Source organism: Fragaria vesca, linkage group LG2 (assembly GCF_000184155.1).
Source record: "Fragaria vesca subsp. vesca linkage group LG2, FraVesHawaii_1.0, whole genome shotgun sequence".
NCBI classification, from domain to species: domain Eukaryota; kingdom Viridiplantae; phylum Streptophyta; class Magnoliopsida; order Rosales; family Rosaceae; genus Fragaria; species Fragaria vesca.
The window spans coordinates 12850581-12869613 of NC_020492.1; the positions used below are offsets into that span (position 1 = coordinate 12850581).

The 19033-nt window shown below is 36.5% G+C and overlaps 1 protein-coding gene and 2 non-coding genes across 3 annotated transcripts; all 3 read left to right on the forward strand.

Annotated features, from left to right (window-relative positions):
* Nucleotides 1-9575: 9575 nt before the first annotated feature.
* LOC101291003 lies at nt 9576-11425 on the forward strand. Its single transcript, XR_183957.1, has 2 exons — nt 9576-9732; nt 11213-11425. It is a non-coding gene; the product is annotated as an uncharacterized LOC101291003 (transcript).
* A 216-nt stretch (nt 11426-11641) lies between these two features.
* On the forward strand, nt 11642-12448 carry LOC101290825. The gene is made up of 3 exons (XR_183956.1): nt 11642-11662; nt 11838-11963; nt 12206-12448. It is a non-coding gene; the product is annotated as an uncharacterized LOC101290825 (transcript).
* A 5112-nt stretch (nt 12449-17560) lies between these two features.
* On the forward strand, nt 17561-18184 carry LOC101299353 (putative ribonuclease H protein At1g65750-like). The gene has a single exon (XM_004292437.1). It carries the CDS (start codon nt 17561-17563, stop codon nt 18182-18184), a length of 624 nt encoding a protein of 207 aa, XP_004292485.1.
* Nucleotides 18185-19033: the final 849 nt, after the last annotated feature.

The following is a 19033-nucleotide window of genomic DNA, read 5'->3' on the forward strand; positions in this document are numbered from 1 at the left end:
TAGATTTTGGTGTTTGAGGTTTGGGTTCGAGAATAGAGAGAGACCAAGAATGTGGGTATTTTTCTTTTTATGAAAAGGGTGGAGTCTAAAATCCACAAAGCAATAAATGTCGAGATTGCTTTAACATTAATGGCGTTTCTAAACATCATAAACTTAATGACGTTAGTACAAAACGTCATAGAAAGGCGAAATATTCAACGGCGTTTAGAAAATGCCGTTAAATTCTTGTTGTATCATCCTTTTTCTTTTACGGATCATCTTTCATGACACTTATGTGAAAAACGTCGTCTATTCCCACTTTCTACGACGTTATATGAAAAATGCCATAGTATTATTGCCATTGAAAGCCATATGTGTAGTAGGCTCTGAAGAACACGTTTGAGTTCACAACAACATCATCCATCTCAGAACCCAGCCCTCCTCCGACCCACTACACATCCATCTCCACTACTAAAGGCCAAAGATTCGCTTGGGTAAGCTTCTTCCACAAATTCTCTAACATTGCCACTAAATTTTGAATCCATCACCCACAAACAAGAGCTTTACCATATTTATTCTTTTCATGACCTTTTTGATTTGATAATAGATCAACAAATAAACAAACAAAAACAAAATTATTTATACGTTTCAGATGATAGGATGGTTAAAGGATTCAACTTTTTTTACTTTTTATACACATAGATTTTATGTAAAAAACTCGAGATTGAACATTGAGTACATCCATGATCATATGAGACATAGCTTTGGGTATCATGAGAGTGTGAACACAAAGTATACGTTACGTTATATATTCTAATTTTAATTATTCCAAATCCAACGTCTAAACATTACTCTATACTCTAGAAAAAAATACGATCGTCCAAAATTGTATCAAATACGATAAATCAAGATCCTTATTTCTTCTTGTTTGCTCAGATGTAACCCTTTTTTTCGACTAGAGAAAATAACAAACAAAAACTAGATCACAAAGTCTTTAGAGAAGTTGATTAAAAAGAAACATCGGAGACACAACAAAGAGGAGACAATGAAACCAGATATGTTAGAGCGAAAATTCTTCTACGCACCAAGATACAAGTGAACCGAGCAACTAATATACAATATTTTGATCCGATCATCCACGTCACATTATCATACATATATACTAATCCGTTAACAAAACTGAAACCCAAAAAAACTAATTTTATATGGTACTGACATATGAGGTGTGGACCTGAGATTAAAAAAGATGTACTCTTATTGTGGGAGTTAATTTGATCGGATCAAAAATAAAAATGAAAGAAAGGAATTGAGGGTCTCTTGTCTTCATTTTATCTTCGCATAGGACGATTTGAGCATTTCTACATTAAATATGCAAGCGCACCTTGGTGCGTAGAATCTGCTCCGATGTTAGAGCATAATCTGAACTAAAATGTCCGTTTATTGAAAAATTAAAATGACACATAAACCCTTGCAGTTCCATAACTTTTTTACGGTTTGTGTTATAATTTTTTCTTGATAAAAAAAAAGTATCATATTTTGAAGAGAAATTTTATTCACATACCTCCAAATACTAGTTACACATCCCTTTGTTTTATACACTCAACATCATATTTAATGGGTATGTTAAATTACCAAAAGAGATACTTTTATTTTCATTATTTCATAGTTCCTCATCTAAAACTCTTCTAATGTGCTGCCAATTTCATCATTATTAATTCAGTAGTGATAAAAAAAATTTGAAAAATTGGCATACGCATACTGTCTTGATCAAGTCCTCAATGACCAGTAATCTCATATTGACATCAATATGTTCAACCCACATTCTAAAAGAAAAAGACAACAGTGAAAAACATTGTATCAACTTCACCATGCAATTTACAGAATCTCTTACTTAGAGCCATTGAGGAAAAAATGCTGAGATCGATCTACTGTAATATGGCCATAATTTTTTTTTCTTCGCTTGTATTAGAAAAAAGCTAGCCAAAGGAAAAAAGATTTGTACATATTAAGTGAAAATTTATGGTCTATTATAAAAGAGGATAATTTGAGATGTTTGGGGTTGTGTTTGTAGTAAAATGTCAAAATAAAAAAGTAAATAGGTTGTGTATTAATCATGAGGTGTGTATCTATCATTTAACATTGTGTGAATAAAATTTCTCTATTTTAAAATTAAAAAAAACTGAGAAAATAAATGATCAACGACAAAAAGATAGAGACAGAAAATCAAAATAAAACAAAAAATAAAAAGAAGAAGAAACGGAGAGAGCAATAAAAGTGGCTCTTGGCATTCTCCCGTAACACTCTTCTCACACACACTCCCTAATTTAACTCCCTAATTTAACTCCCACTCTTTCTCGCAAAAGCTCAAAACTCAATTCCCCTAAAAATGGCCAAGTCGTCGTCGTCGTCCTCCTCCTCCACGACGGCGTCGTTTCCGCCGCTCAAGCCCGACGACTACTCCCACAGCCGCGTCCACTACGCCGTCGTTTTAGCCGACCACGCCACCCTCTCCTGCATCGTCTCCACTCTCCCCCGCCTCGCCGATCCAACTCAGATCCACACCGAGTCCGACTCCTTATCCCAGGAGCGCGTCGCGGACAAGATCTCCGCCGTGCTCGACCGCCGCGACGTTCCTCACAGAAAGACTCCTCTCCATCTCGCGGTTCGTTTAAACGACGCCGTTTCGGCCAAGATCCTCGCCTCCGACGGCGCCGACGTGTCGCTACAAAACGCCGCCGGGTGGAACCCCTTGCAGGAGGCGCTGTGCCGGAGAAGCTCCGAGATCGCGCTGATACTCCTCAAGCTCCACTTCCGCTCCGCCTGGGCCAAGTGGCGCCGCCGCCTGCCGCGTGTCGTCGCGGTGCTCCGGAGAATGCGGGATTTCTACATGGAGATCTCGTTCCATTTCGAGAGCTCGGTGATCCCGTTCGTCGGGAAGATCGCTCCGTCGGACACGTACAAGATCTGGAAGCGCGAAGGGAACCTACGCGCCGACACTTCGTTGGCCGGGTTCGACGGGCTGAAGATCCAGCGCGCCGATCAGAGCTTCCTCTTCCTCCGCAACGGTGAATTTTGGTATTTTTTAAGAACCAAGATTCCAAGAATACATTTGGTTGTGTTATCATGTTCTCTGTTCCTCTGTTTTATAGAAGAAATCAGATTAATATTCCCAATTTTGTTGTTGTCTTTAAGCTTTATTAGTACTGCTGTTGCATCTTCTGAACTTTAGATCGTAGAAGATGATTATACACAATTGACACTTATAATTGGTACTTTTATAGTTTTATAATGATAAGAAGATCTCACGAGGAATTTTCTTTTGCAGGTAGCTAAGGTCCTTAGGTTGGTAAGAAGATCTCATCATAATTTGAATTTAGGGGAAATATTCAAGCATAATTCTGACGAGTGTTATTTGAGCAGTCATTGGAAATAGTATTAGAATCTTTTGTTTTCTTAAAATAGAATCAATAAGCTTTAAATATGGCATTTGATAGGTTTTTTATTTGGGTCTGCTTGGTGTGGCTTTGTTTTTATTGGGTTATATATAACCCATTAAATATTCGTTAGTTTTGCATGTTGATAAAATTGTTGTCATAACAGGAAGGGCTCACAGATGAGTGGACTGACTGCTTCCATTTCGTTTTGCAGGGTTGTTGAATACTGTGGAGTCAAGTTTTGTGACTGTTTTGGACTTAGGTATAAATTATCTTATGATTTTTTATGGTTATTCATGGCTTAGCTATGAAGAATCTTCATCTTTTATCATGCCTTTTCTTTTGACAATGACAATTTTAATACGGAGTCTGATACAGCAAACCTACTGCTTAGATACCAGGATCAACAAGCTCTAAAGCTTGGGGCTTTAAACACACACAAACACTTGGATTTGGGAATCACTCCCTGGTCTCTCACCAAATCTAGGCTTCTCACCCAGAACTAGGCTTCTTGCCAATCCTATCACAGGAAACTCAGAAAATACTCTGATAATTCTTATTTATAAAACTTAGCATAGCATACCTAGGTAGCCCTTACACTTATTTATACTTGAGCTGGTAGCTCAAATGGACTGCACTAAAGACTCTTAAAGACTCTTCTAAAACTGAAGCATTAAAGACTCATTAGGACCCTCTCCTGAAACTGACGCATTTAAGACTAACTTAAAGAGACCTTAAGACTACTAAACTGAAATGGAAATATGAAAAGACACAAACAGCTTAGAGACTTCAGGCATCAGACTTTGTTTCCCTCCCGGGTGTAATAATTATCTTGAATGATTAGGTGCTTTCTCCTTCCATTTGTTTCGCTCATAAACCTTGAAAGGTTTGACTATGATGTCCTCATCAGAGTCGGTGAATGACTGGAAAATATTTGGTTTATAAAGTAAATGTTGTCTGATGCCTTTGCCAATTTTAGTGGGGTTTATAGAAAACAGAGGCGAAGAGTAAAATAAAGAGAAATGAGATCCATGTGAAGTTTCAAGTACATACAAATATTGAATAGTGTACCAAAGTGTTGTTACCTTTTCAGCTGTGGTTGATATCGTTGTTCATTTATATAACAATTGATACTATATTCAATGATGTATATAAACCAAATCCATATTCAAAAAATGGTGTTTGCTGACATCCCTTTTTTATGTTTTGGTAAAATATAGTACATACTGGTTTTCTTGTCCAGGGATGAGGGGAAGGTTTCTCGCAAACTTATATTAATACATGTTAAAAGATGGTCCCAACTTAGGGTGTCAGTCTTTGGAGATCCACAACGCCGTGCATAAATTTGTCTTCCGGTGTTTGCTGACAACCCATGATCAAACTTTTAAGGTATTAATAATGCTATTGAAGAAAACCTCATCACTTAATATGTATTCTGAATCACTAACTGTGTAAGCATGTGTCTATTTTGCTTCTCTGCAGGATGCCCTTATTTTGTATGCAAGGTTACAACTGAATATGACTAGAGGTGCTACTGATGGGAGTTTTTTGGTTCAACAACTTATAGACATGGTGTAAAAGCAATTAGATCAAAGCGCTGTATCCAATACAATTGTGCCCAGGTGCGCTTTTTCTACTTCAGCTCCCATTTTTACCTCACTTTTTTCAATCTTTTTTGTAATTGATCTTTTATTCTCTTCTGATATCATCTCAGGAGTTTATTTGTGGCTGTTTCAAATGGTCTTACATATCTCAGCATATGCAGGAGTGATGCAGCTAAATATGAGAAGTTTGGAACTTTGAGCAGCTTTCATTGTGCCTTGGTTGAACTTGCAGCTGCTGTAATTTATTGGGTAACTGCTCTACTATGCTCTAGCCTGTACCTACTTATCATTATGGCACTTGTTTAAATCTTACTACCATTACTAGGATTTTGCAATTTTTATTTCTTGTGATTTGGAAAAGTACTTGGTTGTTTTTTTATTGGGGTATTGGGATTCCTTTCAATAGCTTGTTGGCATTGCAGAAATTCTGCTAGATTTTATTTGTTTGCTTTGAATTTCCTGATATACTGATTCTGTCATATTCTATCGCAACCTCTTTCTAATGTAACCTCTTTCTCTGCAGTGTCCCGGCTGCTGCAGTATCTTCCAATAAGAGAACTGATATAACTAATGAGAAGGAGAATAGTAATTCCATAGCTAGTACTCCAAAGCCACCCATGAATTATTCCAATAAGGGAGATCTTCTAAGTGATTTCAAAAACCACTAGACAGCTAAAAAGATATCAAGTATGGTCAGAAACCCCATGAGGGTTAAGGGGAAAAGGTCACTTGCACTCTTCACATATTAAACCGTATACTATGAAAAGGTTGGCATGCTTCACTTTTTCGGGTATCTCTTGAATTCATTATACGCCAGTGCTATGTCTTAATTGTATACTTGACTGAAACTTACAGAGAAGAGAACGTGAAAAATGCAACTGGCACATCCATGTTAGCTCAGGAGAATTAGGCAATTAAGCGGCAGAAGTTGGATGCCGGAAGATCTAGACAGGTTACTTTTAGTTCTGTAATTTGTGTTGACTCACATCTAGAAGCCTCTTTGTTGTCGTTTGGTGAAGATTATTTCTAGACATTTCCCATGACTGTTTTTCCTTGTGTGCCCTTAAAATGCAGATTCTTAATCCCAAACATTGCTCCACAAGTCAAAACTGGGTCATACCAGTGCCACACATTTTTCAACAGCTATTAAAACTCAAAAAGAGGACAGGACAGGACGGTTTGTGCTTTTCATCTCTCTTTTGAACTCCATGTTGTTATGCAGTATCAGAATTGAGTAGGTTGATCCTTTCCCAATCTACAGATTTATGTTTGGGAACCTGCAGCACCATTTGTTTCAATGGCAGAAATGATGTACGGGTTCCAATCAAGTACCAGAGACTTGTCGCTGCCGCATGCTAATGGTTCTCTTTCACACGTAAAAGAGCTTCACCCTGCTTAAAGTTGTTTCACTTCTTTACACTTTTTTTATATATATATTTAGTTGGTCAGGTTGAATAATATTTTTTTTGCTATAGAGGTTGATGTTGTTTCTATTATTCAGATGAAGCCTAAACTCACCTTAACAAGACCAAAGGAGTCAGAATTTGAGACATCACAGCGTGTGTGCTCAGTTAGAGTGAAGAGTACTGCTGTGCTGGAAGAAGAGATGATGGCCAAAATTCCAAAGTTTAAGGCTCGTCCAGTAAACAAAAAGGTACTCAAGGTATGGCCTGATCTCAACTTTCATTCACGATCTGTATCGTTGATTCACTGGACTTTGTTGGTCGTTACAGATTCTTGAAGCACCATCATTACCTGCATTTCAAGCAAAGCTAAGAGTGAACCGTGCATTTGAATTTTTTCTTGTGTTTTCATTTGAATTTTTTTTGGTGGCATGAAATTTGGTGTTTAAATGCAAAGAGTGCGATATAAATTTTCCTCAAGATGGATTCGTGGGAATATAGATTTGGGAAGTTCCCAATCCTCTGCTCAGATCGAATAGATAAGTTGAGTGTTTTTGAATTTTCAAAATTTTTCATTATGTTTTTGTGTGGTTTTTATACCGTTTGAGATTGAGCTTATCATTTCAAGAAGGATAACCATTCCCATTACCTAATTTGAGCTGATTCGGCGTTTGTCTGTTCTGCAGTCTAGGACCTCAATGATCGATTGCACCGAATTCCAGTATATAACTTGCTGATTTGATTTTCATTTTTTAGCAGTTTTATCAGGTAAAGTTACAGTTTACATGCAATATACTGAAATAAAGAGAACTGTATTTCTTTCTTTCTGAGTTTCAATCTGATTTTCGTTTCTTTTTTTCTTCTTTTTGCTATCGAGTGCCACTCGAATACTAAATTGGAGAGATAACTGGACCTGGCTGGAAACTAAAGATGGTGAATGTAAGTACTGGCTCAATTGCTTTGATCCTCGGCAGTCACTATCTTTTCAAACATGACAGCATGTTTTATCTGATGAAGAATGTGATGCACATTGTTATTTTTGACTGGGTTTTCTGTTTCCTTGATGTGAGCTGATTCAGGTTTTGTCTGTGCTGCAGTCTAGCACCTCAATGATTGATTGCACCGAATTCTAGTATATAAGTTGCTGATTTGAGCTTCCTTTTTAAGCCGTTTTTCAGGTATAGTTTCAAACTTTACATGCAATGTACTCAAATAAAGAAAACTGTATCGATTATATAGTGGCTTCAATGAAAAGAAACTTTGCTTTCATGTGTTTGATTTAATTTTCATGTTTGCTTAATCTGAGTATCAATATGATTTTTCTTTCTTTCTGTCTTCTTTTTGCTTTCAAGTGCCACCAGAATACAAAATTGCAGAGATAACTGGACCTGGCTGGAAGCTAAAGATGGTGAATGTAATTACTAGCTCAATTGATTTGATCTCCTTTCCTGTTTTTCACCATCCTCTTATTAATGTGTAATGCTTTTTCTGTTGTTCTTGTCCGGCCGATTGGCATAGCAGGCTGGGTAATTCTTTGTTTGATTTCAGTTTTGGTTTTGGGTTATCATTTGGGTTTCTTTTTTCATGGTAAATTTGAAATTTGGTTATGTGTTTTCGATTTATCGGCAATTTGAGATATGGGTATCGAATTTTGGATTGAGACCGCTTTTTTGTGACAGGGAGAAAGAGGATTTCGGTAGCTGTGTTTGTTAGCGTCTGATTTTCGAGCCAGATTTTAAATCAGGTATATTCTTGATGTTGTTATGCTTGATTTTATTGGCTTTTGCTTTTGCATTTGAATTTTAATTGTGTTTTCATTTGAATTTTTTTGGTGGCATGAAATTTGGTGTTTGAATGCAAAGAGTGCAATATAAATTTTCCCCAAGATGGATTCGTGGGACTATAGATTTGGGAAGTTCCCAATCCGCTGCTCAGATCGAATAGATAAGTTGAGTGCTTTTGAATTTTCAAAATTTTTCATTCCGTTTTTGTGTGGTTTTTATACTGTTTGAGATTGAGCTTATCATTTCAAGAAGGATAACCGTTCCCATTACCTGATTTGAGCTGATTCGGCGTTTGTTTGTTCTGCAGTTTAGGACCTTAATGATCGATTGCACCAAATTCCAGTATATAGCTTGCTGATTTGATTTTCATTTTTTAGTAGTTTATCAGGTAAAGTTACAGTTTACATGCAATATACTCAAATAAGCTATCCATATAGATTTCCAAAGCTTCTCCTGTTTATTCAATTTCAGGTGAGAAATGAATTTTTGAAGTTTACACTTAGTTTGGGTTTTTTGCTCTCAAGTCATATTTATTTACGGTTTTTAGGTTTTCGTGCTTGAGAATTGTGCAACTTAGTGAAAAGTTTCTATTTATTTGAATAAATTGAATTTGTTTCCCCAAGCCCCATCTGTAAACCCGGTTTTGATAGTACTTATCAATGATACCGAACAATATCTCAATTCGGATCAAACCAATCAACAAAAGGAAAATAGAAAAAAGGGAAGAGCTTTAACCTTTTCATGACTTCTCTGTATCTGTATTAAAGTCATGCCAAGGAAAGTGTGACATTTAGGAATTGTGCAACAGTTTTACTTAAGAACCTGTAATGATCTCAATTTTTAAATAGGTTATTTAATTGTTTTTATTCTTCTTCTTTATGTGTTTCATTATATGCTTAGGAATAGATTTTTATTGCTATTTTGGGTTTTACCAATATAATTTCAGTCTAGATTTTCTTGTCTATATAGTTTTTATTTTATTATTATTTTTGGTGTGGAAATACTTGATTGGAGTGTGGAAGATTCCAGTCACCATCTAGAACCAAACACGTTGTTGAATCTGTGTCCTTGATCAAGTCTCCTTTGTATGATTGCCTCTCAACCATACACGTTCTCCTTCTTACTTTTTCCCGATTCTTCCTTCTCCTATTTCGTTCCAAACATCAATTCACTCACCCCAAAGCTTCAAAGAAAATCTACACTTCTCATAAGCTTCAAAGAGTAGTTGGGAACACTGTCCAGGATTTGAAACTTCTTGTTTATCTCAGCCATCTCCAGTAAGTTTGAATCTCTCTCATCTTTTCAGACCCATTTGTTCAGTTTCAGCTTTTCCAAAAAGGTTCGGGTATAAACTGTTGTAATCTTGTTTAGGTGGCTGGATTGCTTTGAACTGTTTGGGTGTTTGCATAGCGTGATTGATTTCAGAGATATTGCTATGGTATAAAATGGCTGAGTGGGTGCTTATGCTCTTGATGAGATTTGCTTGACGTCTGTTGTCTTGCTTGGCTGCTGGTATCCATAGATTGAGGTATGGAAAACATAATTCTCTTTATAGCTTTGATTCTAATCTAGTGGCTATGTTTGGGTGTGATTGCTTGGTTTCCTCTATAAATTTCATTGATCTGTTGAGATTTTGATTTATCAAGTTTGAGCTTTGATCAAAATCCTTGTCAATAAACATGCTTCTCTTTGGGAATTGGTGAATTGAGATTCATAGAATAGTTGGTTCATCAGGTTGATATCCTACTGAGTTCCATTGATGTGATCCTTTGAGTTTTAAATTTCTTTTATTGATATTGAGAATTCGTAGTTGCCAACTTGTTCATGGTAACAAGTATCCTTGTTGAGATGTCTTAATCATGTTATGAACTAGCCTTGGAGTATCTTACCAAAATTATTGAACTGTACATGGCAGACCTTGTCCTTCTTTTCGTCTAACCCTCTTCTCAAAGTTAGGTTGCAGTCATGATCCTTATTTACTTGGTATATCATTGAAAGTATTTTATTGGCTTGGTGATTCCAAAAATATTTATTTGGCTGCACTTGAGAGTTTATTTCTTGATCTATTGCTGATGTCCGTTTGTGCTATAACTCATTCATAAAAGTGATTCATATTAGAGTCCTTCTCTATCAGTATTTGTATACTTGTCAAACCAAAGTTGAGATCTAAAATCTAATGGAGCTTTTCAAGATATTCCCACCAACTAACTCTATTTTTATTCTTCTTGTTCTCTTCTAACAAAACTTGTGCAGCCTACATTGTTCTCTTATTCTCTTCCCACCTTACTATGATTCCTCCATTAAGTCTTATATCAGAAAAGAATCCTTGGGAACAAATGTTTATGAAACATGTCTTTATTAAGTCTGAATAATATTCCCTCTTGTAGTCTCTTCATGCCTGTTTCATTGTTAATTTTGCCTTGCTGTAAGTTACTTCCAGATTTGAATGAATAGTCATATCTGCTCTCTTCCTTCTCATGCAAAATTTGGTAGCAGCAAAAAGTACATAATTCCAATGTTTACGTCAATTTCAGTCTCCCAAAATATTATACACTCAAGCTACTATAATTGTGAAACTACCTATCATAATCAAATTCAGAATTTCATTTCGGGTCTCCTGTAAACTTCATCCTAATCAGTACCATGATTCATTTGTGTATACCTCTGTTTGTTCTCATGTTAAGTTTCCTGTTGTACCCTGGTATGTACATATCTTACTGTCAGTTTTAGGGCTGGCAATTTGGACCCTGGCAAAACCAACCAACCATGTACCAACCGTACAAAGCAAATTGGTATGCCAAGTAGTTGGTAACCGAGTTTTCGGTACAGTAGTACCGTACCAAGTTCTTAGAGTCGGTTGGTACGTGGTACAACTTTTCCCAAAATGCAGTATACCGTGTACCAACCGAGTTTTATTAAAAATAATAAAAAATAATTAATATACTAATAATAGCCGTTGATTCAATCTCCATCGTTGATCTCATGACCTAATCGGCTAATCCTTACAGACTCATCACTCATTCATTCCCTCATTCACTTCACTTCAGCCTCTCTCGCCTCTCTTGCCGTCGACTCGGCAGCGCCTCCATTTCGCAGTCGACTCGGCAACGCCTCCACTCGCCGTCAACTCGACTCAGCTTCGAGAACTGGCATGGGCAGCACCTCGACTTTGTAGCACCTCGTCTCTCTCGCCATCGACTCGGCAGCGCCTCCACTTCGACTATACTCGGCAGCGCCTCCACTCGCCGTCGACTCGACTCAGCTTCGAGAACTGTGCAGCACCTCGACTTCGTAGCACCTCGCCTCTCTCACCATCGACTTGGCAGCGCCTCCTCTCGCCGTCGACTCGACACAGCTTCGAGAACTGGGCAGCACCTTGACTGCGTAGCAGCTTGCCTCTTTCGTCGTCGACTCGGCAGCACCTCAACTCGGCTCCGTTCGTCAAGCCTCGAATCTCCGTATGTATCAACTTCCTAATTTGTTCTTCACTTCTGTGTTCTGTGTTCTGCACTTCTGTGTTCTATAATTTGAGCTATCTATAATTTGTGATGAGTATAATCAATGAGTATAATTTGTGATGACTGATCAGTATAATTTGTGATGAGTATAATCTATTAGTTGTGTTTCGCATAGGCTATGGACTCTTCCACGTTGCAGAGTGGTTGTGTAGGCAATTCAAGCTCAACACCATCATTTCCATCTATTGAGATGACTGCCGGTTTACATGTCATTAACTTGATTTGGAGGAGCTTCAGAGAGGTACATGTCATTAACTTGATTTATATCAAACTACTTATTATATCAAACTACATGTCATTAACTTGATCTATATCAAACTACTGATTATTGATCTGAAACATGACATTTATATGATTTTGAGAGTTGAGATCATCATATTGAATTGTTGTGTTGTTGTGTTGCTGTGTTGCTGTGTTGTTGTGTAATCATAATTCTTGTGTATATATATATATATATATTTTATTTTGTTGTTGTGTTTGCAGAGAATGTTTTTGTCCAAGGTTTTGAGGCAGCAAGAAACATACCAAGTAACACCACTGCCTAGACTAGTGTTTAGCAGTCTAGCACTCTCCCGGCCTCGCAGCATCACTCTTTCCCTGTTAATTTGGACTTTTGTGTTTTCATTGGACATGTGTTGTTTAATTTTCTGTATAAGATTTTGGACGTTGTTGGCTTGTTGCATTTGAACTTTTGAACTTTTGATCTTGCTTGTTTATGGCTTTATGCATTTGAAATTATATGATGTGTTAAACTTTGAATGTGTTTAAATAGTTTGATAATTGATAGAAGTTTGGTATAGGCCCAAAAAAAGGATTCAAATGGGCTGGGCCTTTCAGTTTGTTGGGCCTCAATCTAAACTTGGTAGAGGCCCAATACCAACCGTACCAACCGAGTACCAACCGTACCAACTAAGTTGGTATACCAACTAAGTTGGTATACCAACTTTGATGGTTGGTTTTGGTACAAGATTTTGTCTACCAATTTTAAGTTGGTTGGTACATGGTATTGGAAAATATAGTTGGTATACCTACCAATGCCGGCCCTAGTCAGTTTGGTGGATTTCTCGTGCTTTCATGTTCCTTGTCAAAAGTTTGTTTATTTCAAGCTAGTCCAATGTTATATTGAAATCTCAAGCTCGTGTATTTCTACTGATCTGATCCACTTACAAAGTTTCTGAGTTTCTAAAGCTCTACTTCTTAGCAAGTTGCTCAATTTAAAGAACTATTTCTTGACAGACTTCATCCTGTTATTAAAGGGCATTTCAGTTCCTTTGGAAATCCTTGAAGGATTGATTTGGTTTGGAAAAGCAAAGGGTTTCATGGAAAGATCAGATTTGGTTTTATTTGTTTTATTCGGTTAGGCCCGGTTTAAAGTTAAGTAGGGATTGTGACTCCCTGGGGTGAATAGACCCAAAACCTGATCAGGATACCGCATGTTCGGGGTTTGCTCAGTGGTATAGCTGGGCGGTGGGCTCTAACTGGACTTCAAGGATTTCACTGAATTTGATTCATCGGAAAAGAGTTTTACGTGTTGCCTCTAAGTTGGAAAAGGAAAGGAAAGATTTCTGATTTGAAAAAGGAAAAGTAAAGCAAAGAGATTGCTCTGGTTTTGTTGCTACTACTTCCAGATTTTTACGACGACTTTATCCTCCCATTATGTTGAGTATCTATCGAGAAAATCCTGAATTTCAGTTATCTCTTCCTTTCCTGTGTATCAGTCTATTCATTTTATCTGAAATAATTGGTTCTATGTCGTAATCTATTCCTTGATCCTTCATTTGTTCAGTTATCTATTGATTTGGATTCGGAAATGATTGGCCTATTTGCAGTATAGTAATTCTGGATTGTTAGTATCAGTCCTTGATTTCCTTCCTGTCCAGTAGTCTGCTCACTTGATCTGAGTTGCTTGGTCAGTTGCAGCCTAATAATTCTATGTTATCATCTATGCTTAATTCAGTTAATGGTTGGCATTTGTTCCTCAAGCTTAATTCCATATTTGTTTGCAGCCATATTTTTATTCTCATTTGAAAGTACATTTGAAGCATCTCTACCATCCTTCACATTTCAGATGTAGTTGCTGGTTTAGAATCTTAGTTATAACGATTTTTATGTCGTACCTATTGAGCTTGTGAAGCTCATTCCCTATATTCTTCTTGTTGTTTTCAGGTAGTCCATAAGTGGACAAGTTAATGATTTTCTGGAGCTCTTGAGCTGAAGTTTACTTGGGTATTTATATGTTGTGGTGTTGCTGTGATGGTGTTGATGTGTGTATTATGGAAATGTTGGAATTTTTATCAGGTTTTAAGGGAATAACCTGGTATGGTTATGATACCATATGTGATGGAAGGTTTTGAAATTTAAGTATTTTACCAAGCAAAATGTAAAGTTGTATTCAGCCTTCTTGATAGCAGATTTTACTGTTCATGTGTATCTTTGAAAGAGATTGAACTTGAAATGGAGTTGTCTTTAAAATTCTGTTGTTCCTTTTGTATCTTTGAGGAGAACTAAACCAGGAAAAGAAGCTATGTTTAAATTTGTATTTGAACTTTTGTGTATTACTAAGTTTTGGAAAAGTAAGTATTATTCATTATATTTTGTTTACAGCTCTGGTTTACGACTCATCGGAAGAGGGAGATATTTGTGTTTCTTGAGATGTCTTAACTCTCTCATATTTCATCTCCTTGTTTTCAACAGAATGATTCTTACTCCTCCAATATGCCAACACAACCAAAGTTTTTAGTTATTTAGTTATGATGTCTTGCTTTCTTCCAAGTTTAAAAAAATAATAATAATAATTTCACCAATCTTTCTTTCGATTTAATCCATCACTTTAGTTATGCCTTGAGGTCAGGGTGTGACAGAACCGTTGGGTTCACTCGAATGTTTCCTTAACTTTGATATGTATTTTTGCTTCCTACCTTTTACTTTTAACTGTTTGGTTTATGTGTTTTGGAATTGGATCTTAGATTGAAGGTGGTGCTCTGTGTGTGAGGCTATAAGGGGGTTATATTTTTCCATGATTGCTTACTTCTCCCAAGTTTTTTTTATCTCGTTTTTTATATTGTGAATCTGAATTTCGATGATCTTTGCGCTCTTTTTGAAATTTGAACTGTTTCTGATCTTTGTTGATCTCTTTCCAATCTTGACTAAATTTGCAGCGTATCATCAGCAAGAATAGGGAAGGTAATTCTGGGTTTTCGGGTTACAGGTATAATTATTGATATGTTTTCTTTCAAAGCAAGTGTTTAATTAGAATTAAGTTGGGGTTTATAAGGTGTATTTGATCCAATTGTTATTGTACTAAAGCATGCTTCTTTTCAATTTTTGGTGGGTTCAGATTATATATGGCGTTGATAGTGCAATGTGCATTGGTTATAAATTGGGTGTTTGTGAATATAAAAAGCTGGTCTTAAATTGGATTGGGCCAGACTAGATATGAAAAGTGAAGCTTGAAAAGTGAGTTTTAGGTTTGATATAGATGTTGTTGCATCTATATGGATAGCTTGATTTTATCCCAATTGTGAAATTTTTGATTCCTCAAGAACTGCGGAATTTGTTCTCACTGTAAGTGCCCATGTCATTTGTGGTCCAAAGTTTAGGATATTTAGGTACTGAGACTTGACGTTTTCGTTTTGATATTGTTGCCACTGATGAAAATTATTGCAGGAGGTTAGAGCACAACAATGTATGAGGGGAATTGGTGTCACTGATCTATTGCCTCAGTCTTGCAATGGTGTGAGTAATTTCTGATTTCATTATATGTGTAGCGCAGTCTGATAAGGATTTTAATCAAAATTGGTTGCTTGGAATACTTTATTTCATGCAATATGATTGATGCACTTGAATATATGAATAGTTGCCAACTGAAATGATACTTTTCAACATGGATTTTTCAACTTGTCATGCTCTTCAAGTTCATTATTGCTGTATCAGATTTGCAATTTATTCCTTTCATTTGTACAGGGCAATGCTGCTGGGAAGGTGATGATTGCTTCTTTACTTTTGTTTTTAGTATTGTAAAGGTTAAAAAAACTATTAGAGTTTGCTGTTAAATGTGCTTAAAATTCTTTTTGATGATTAATATGCAGCTATGGAGCTTAGTGGAAAGACAATCACGTTTATATCCTATAAATCTGGTAAGGAATTCGTCTTTCACACTGAATTTTATATACACTTTTAGATCAGCAATCATTTCTTTAGACCAAAATTAATTCCAGCATCGAGGTAAAGAGATGAACTGAAGAATGAGTTCAAGTTTGACTGATGGAGTACTAGTTTGAGTATTGTAGTCACTCGAATGTGTCCTTAACTTTGATAAGTACTTCGCTTCCTTTTTACTTAAACTGTATGGTTTGTTGTTCTGCATGTGTTTTGGAATTGGATTGTAGATTGAAGGTGGTGCTCTGTGTGTGAGAGGCTGTAAAGGGGTTATATTTTTTCAAGTGTGCTTACTTCTCCTAAGTTTGTTATTTCCTTTTTTATGTTGTGAATCTGAATTTTGATCTTCTTTGCTCTCTTTTTGATATCCGAACTATTTCTGATCTACTTACCTGCCCTATTGTTATTTTCCTCGATCAAATGCCGAACTACTTGGATGAAGGAGCTTACGCCATCCAAGAAGCTCAACTTTCTCATCTGGAACAAATTCAGGTAGCCGAGATCTTCTTTCTGTTTTTTTTTTTTTTCTTTTTTTTGGATTGCATCTGCTGATTGTGGAGCGCCTTCGAGACCCCTAGGCTTTACTCGACTGTAACCTGAAGTTGCGTAATTTCAATTTTCAGGCTAATAAGACTAATGTAGAGGATCAACCTCCTGTGACTTCAATTCCTGCTTTTACACGGAATTGTCAAGGTGAGAGCCCGCCATGTAATATATAATTTTGAATTCGGCTAATTGGTATTAAACCCGTTTTTGTATTTCATACCTCTTGGCAGCTTGATTTGAGAAACAATTTAACACAGAGATCAATCTTCTCTCTCACCTCCACCCTACAATTGTCATAAAGGTAGCTGAATTTTCTTTCGCCAACTATATACTTTCATTAGTTTGTTTAGCTTTCATTTAGAATTATGCTTCTAGCTTACAAATTTTTGTATAGTGGTCAATGAATTATAGACATGGTTCTTTGGCTTTCATGAGAAAGGTAATCTCTTTTTTATTTCTGTACAAGATTCTAGGCACTCTACCTCTCTTTCTGGGTTCCTGGATGTTGTTTCATCTATTATCTCAATTGTGGTGGTTCTTAGTGCTGCTGTTTACAATCTGTGCCTATCCTATCCAAATGGGTAGGCCAAGATCATCTTGTGAACTATCAGTATTTGAACTTTTAACATGTCCAATGGAAAAAAAAAAAGTATCTGTTAGTTTTGGCTGATACTCTTATCTCCCACTTCACTATGTTTTGTTTCATTCCGGCTGCTTTTTCTTGGATCCTTTAGTCAATCTACGTTTGTTGGGTTCTTTGGAATTATTTTTTTCGTAAGTTGATGGTATGCATTTGAAGCTCCAAAGGGGGTATTCAGGCTTCAGTGTGGCTGAGCATGTAAAATTAATTTTGCATTCTTCTGATAGAGTTTTTTTTTCTAAGTTTTTATTTTTTATTTTTTTATGAGTAAACTATGAGTAAGTGATTTTATTATCCAGAGTTTGTTTATCGTGCCATCTATACTGTTTTAGATTGTTAACTAACTGAAGTGATTTGCATTTTTTTTGTGCATGTTTAACTTTATTGATTGATGGATTAACTTATAAAGGGGCATAACAGCTTCCTCTTTTGTTATCTGCAAATGTGTTGCCATTTAGTGGAGAAATAAGCTTGTTTTTTATTCTACTTTCACTATGCCTCTATGCCCTGAGAAGATAATTTGGGAGTATGCCTTGGAATGGAAAAAGGCTCATTCGAGATCTAGTAATTCTGTGAATTTCAGCTACACAATGCTATCCTGGACTATGCCCCCTCAGAGTTATTACAAATTGAATATTGATGGTACTAGAGTTTCTAGCTCTGGTATGATTGGAGCTGGTGGTGTTATTAGAAACCATTCTGATGCTTGGATTACTGGCTTTCAAATTAATCTTGGGGTTGGTGCCATTGATGCTGAGGCATGGGGCCTGTTTCATGGCTTAAAGTTGGCTTCTAATCTGCACATTTCAAAGCTTGAGATTGAATCTGACTCTGCTATCCTTGTGCATCTTATGAAAAGTGCCAATCTCTCTCTCCATCCCCTGGGATCTCTTCTCAATGGTTGCAAAAGCATGATGTCCCAAATGGATGATGTGAAGCTCTCTCATGTGTTCAGAGAGTCCAACATGACAGCTGATGTCCTAGCAAAGTGCAGCATCTCAAATGATCTTGGTCTCATTCTTTTTGAGGAACCTCCAGCTCATGCCATTCTAGTTTTTCTTGATGATTTAGTTGCTGTTACTAGAGCTAGGAGAACAGGCTTTTGTTTTAGTCTGTAATCTTTTTCTTTCTCTTTTTTGGGTCTTCTAGGCCCCGTTTGTAACCAAAAAAAAAAATGTGTTGCCATTTAGGCATCTCAGATTACAGTGTCCATAATTTCTCATGCTTTTCTTTAAGTTCTATCACATAATCCTCTTCTTCTTTTAACTTTTATTTTTTCCATTCGATGCAGAGCAAGTGAGATTGTGTTTTGAATGAAGAACGAGGGCGGGATTGGATGAAGTTTTGAGGTACACTTTCAATTTGTTTTCAAAACAAATGCATCTTTATATTTTACTTTTTCTGTATTCAGTGCAGCTTTGCAATGTGAGAGTTTGAAACTAAGATTAATCGGAGTTTGTTGTAGTTGCTTTTCTAATCTACTCCATATTTTTTTTGTTAGTGCTGGTCTGCAGAAAGAGAAGATCATAATCAATTAAGCTTAAAGGGTACAGTGCAATGCCTTTTCTGTTCATGTGCGGTCAATTGGCATAGCAGTCTAGGTAATTCTTTGTTTGATTTCAATTTTTGTTATGGGTTATCATTTGTGTGATATCCCGATTTTATTTATTTAAATATAAATTTATTTTTTATGTCTAATTTCATTTTACTTTATCATTGGTTTAAATGAGGTCTGAGTAGTTTGAGGAGCAGTTTGTTTTTTTTTTTTTTTTTTTCAAGAACTTTTGAAACGGTTATACTGATGGTAAGGCTGGGTTTTTGCCGCTTAACTGCATGGGCTAGGGGGAGCTCTGGCGATTTGGAAGAGAGGGAGAGAAGTTAAAGGTTTGCCTTGGGAGAAGGTGTTTGAGGTGAGTAAAACTTTCGAAATATTCCATTGTCTGGTGATATGCATGATTATCCATTTA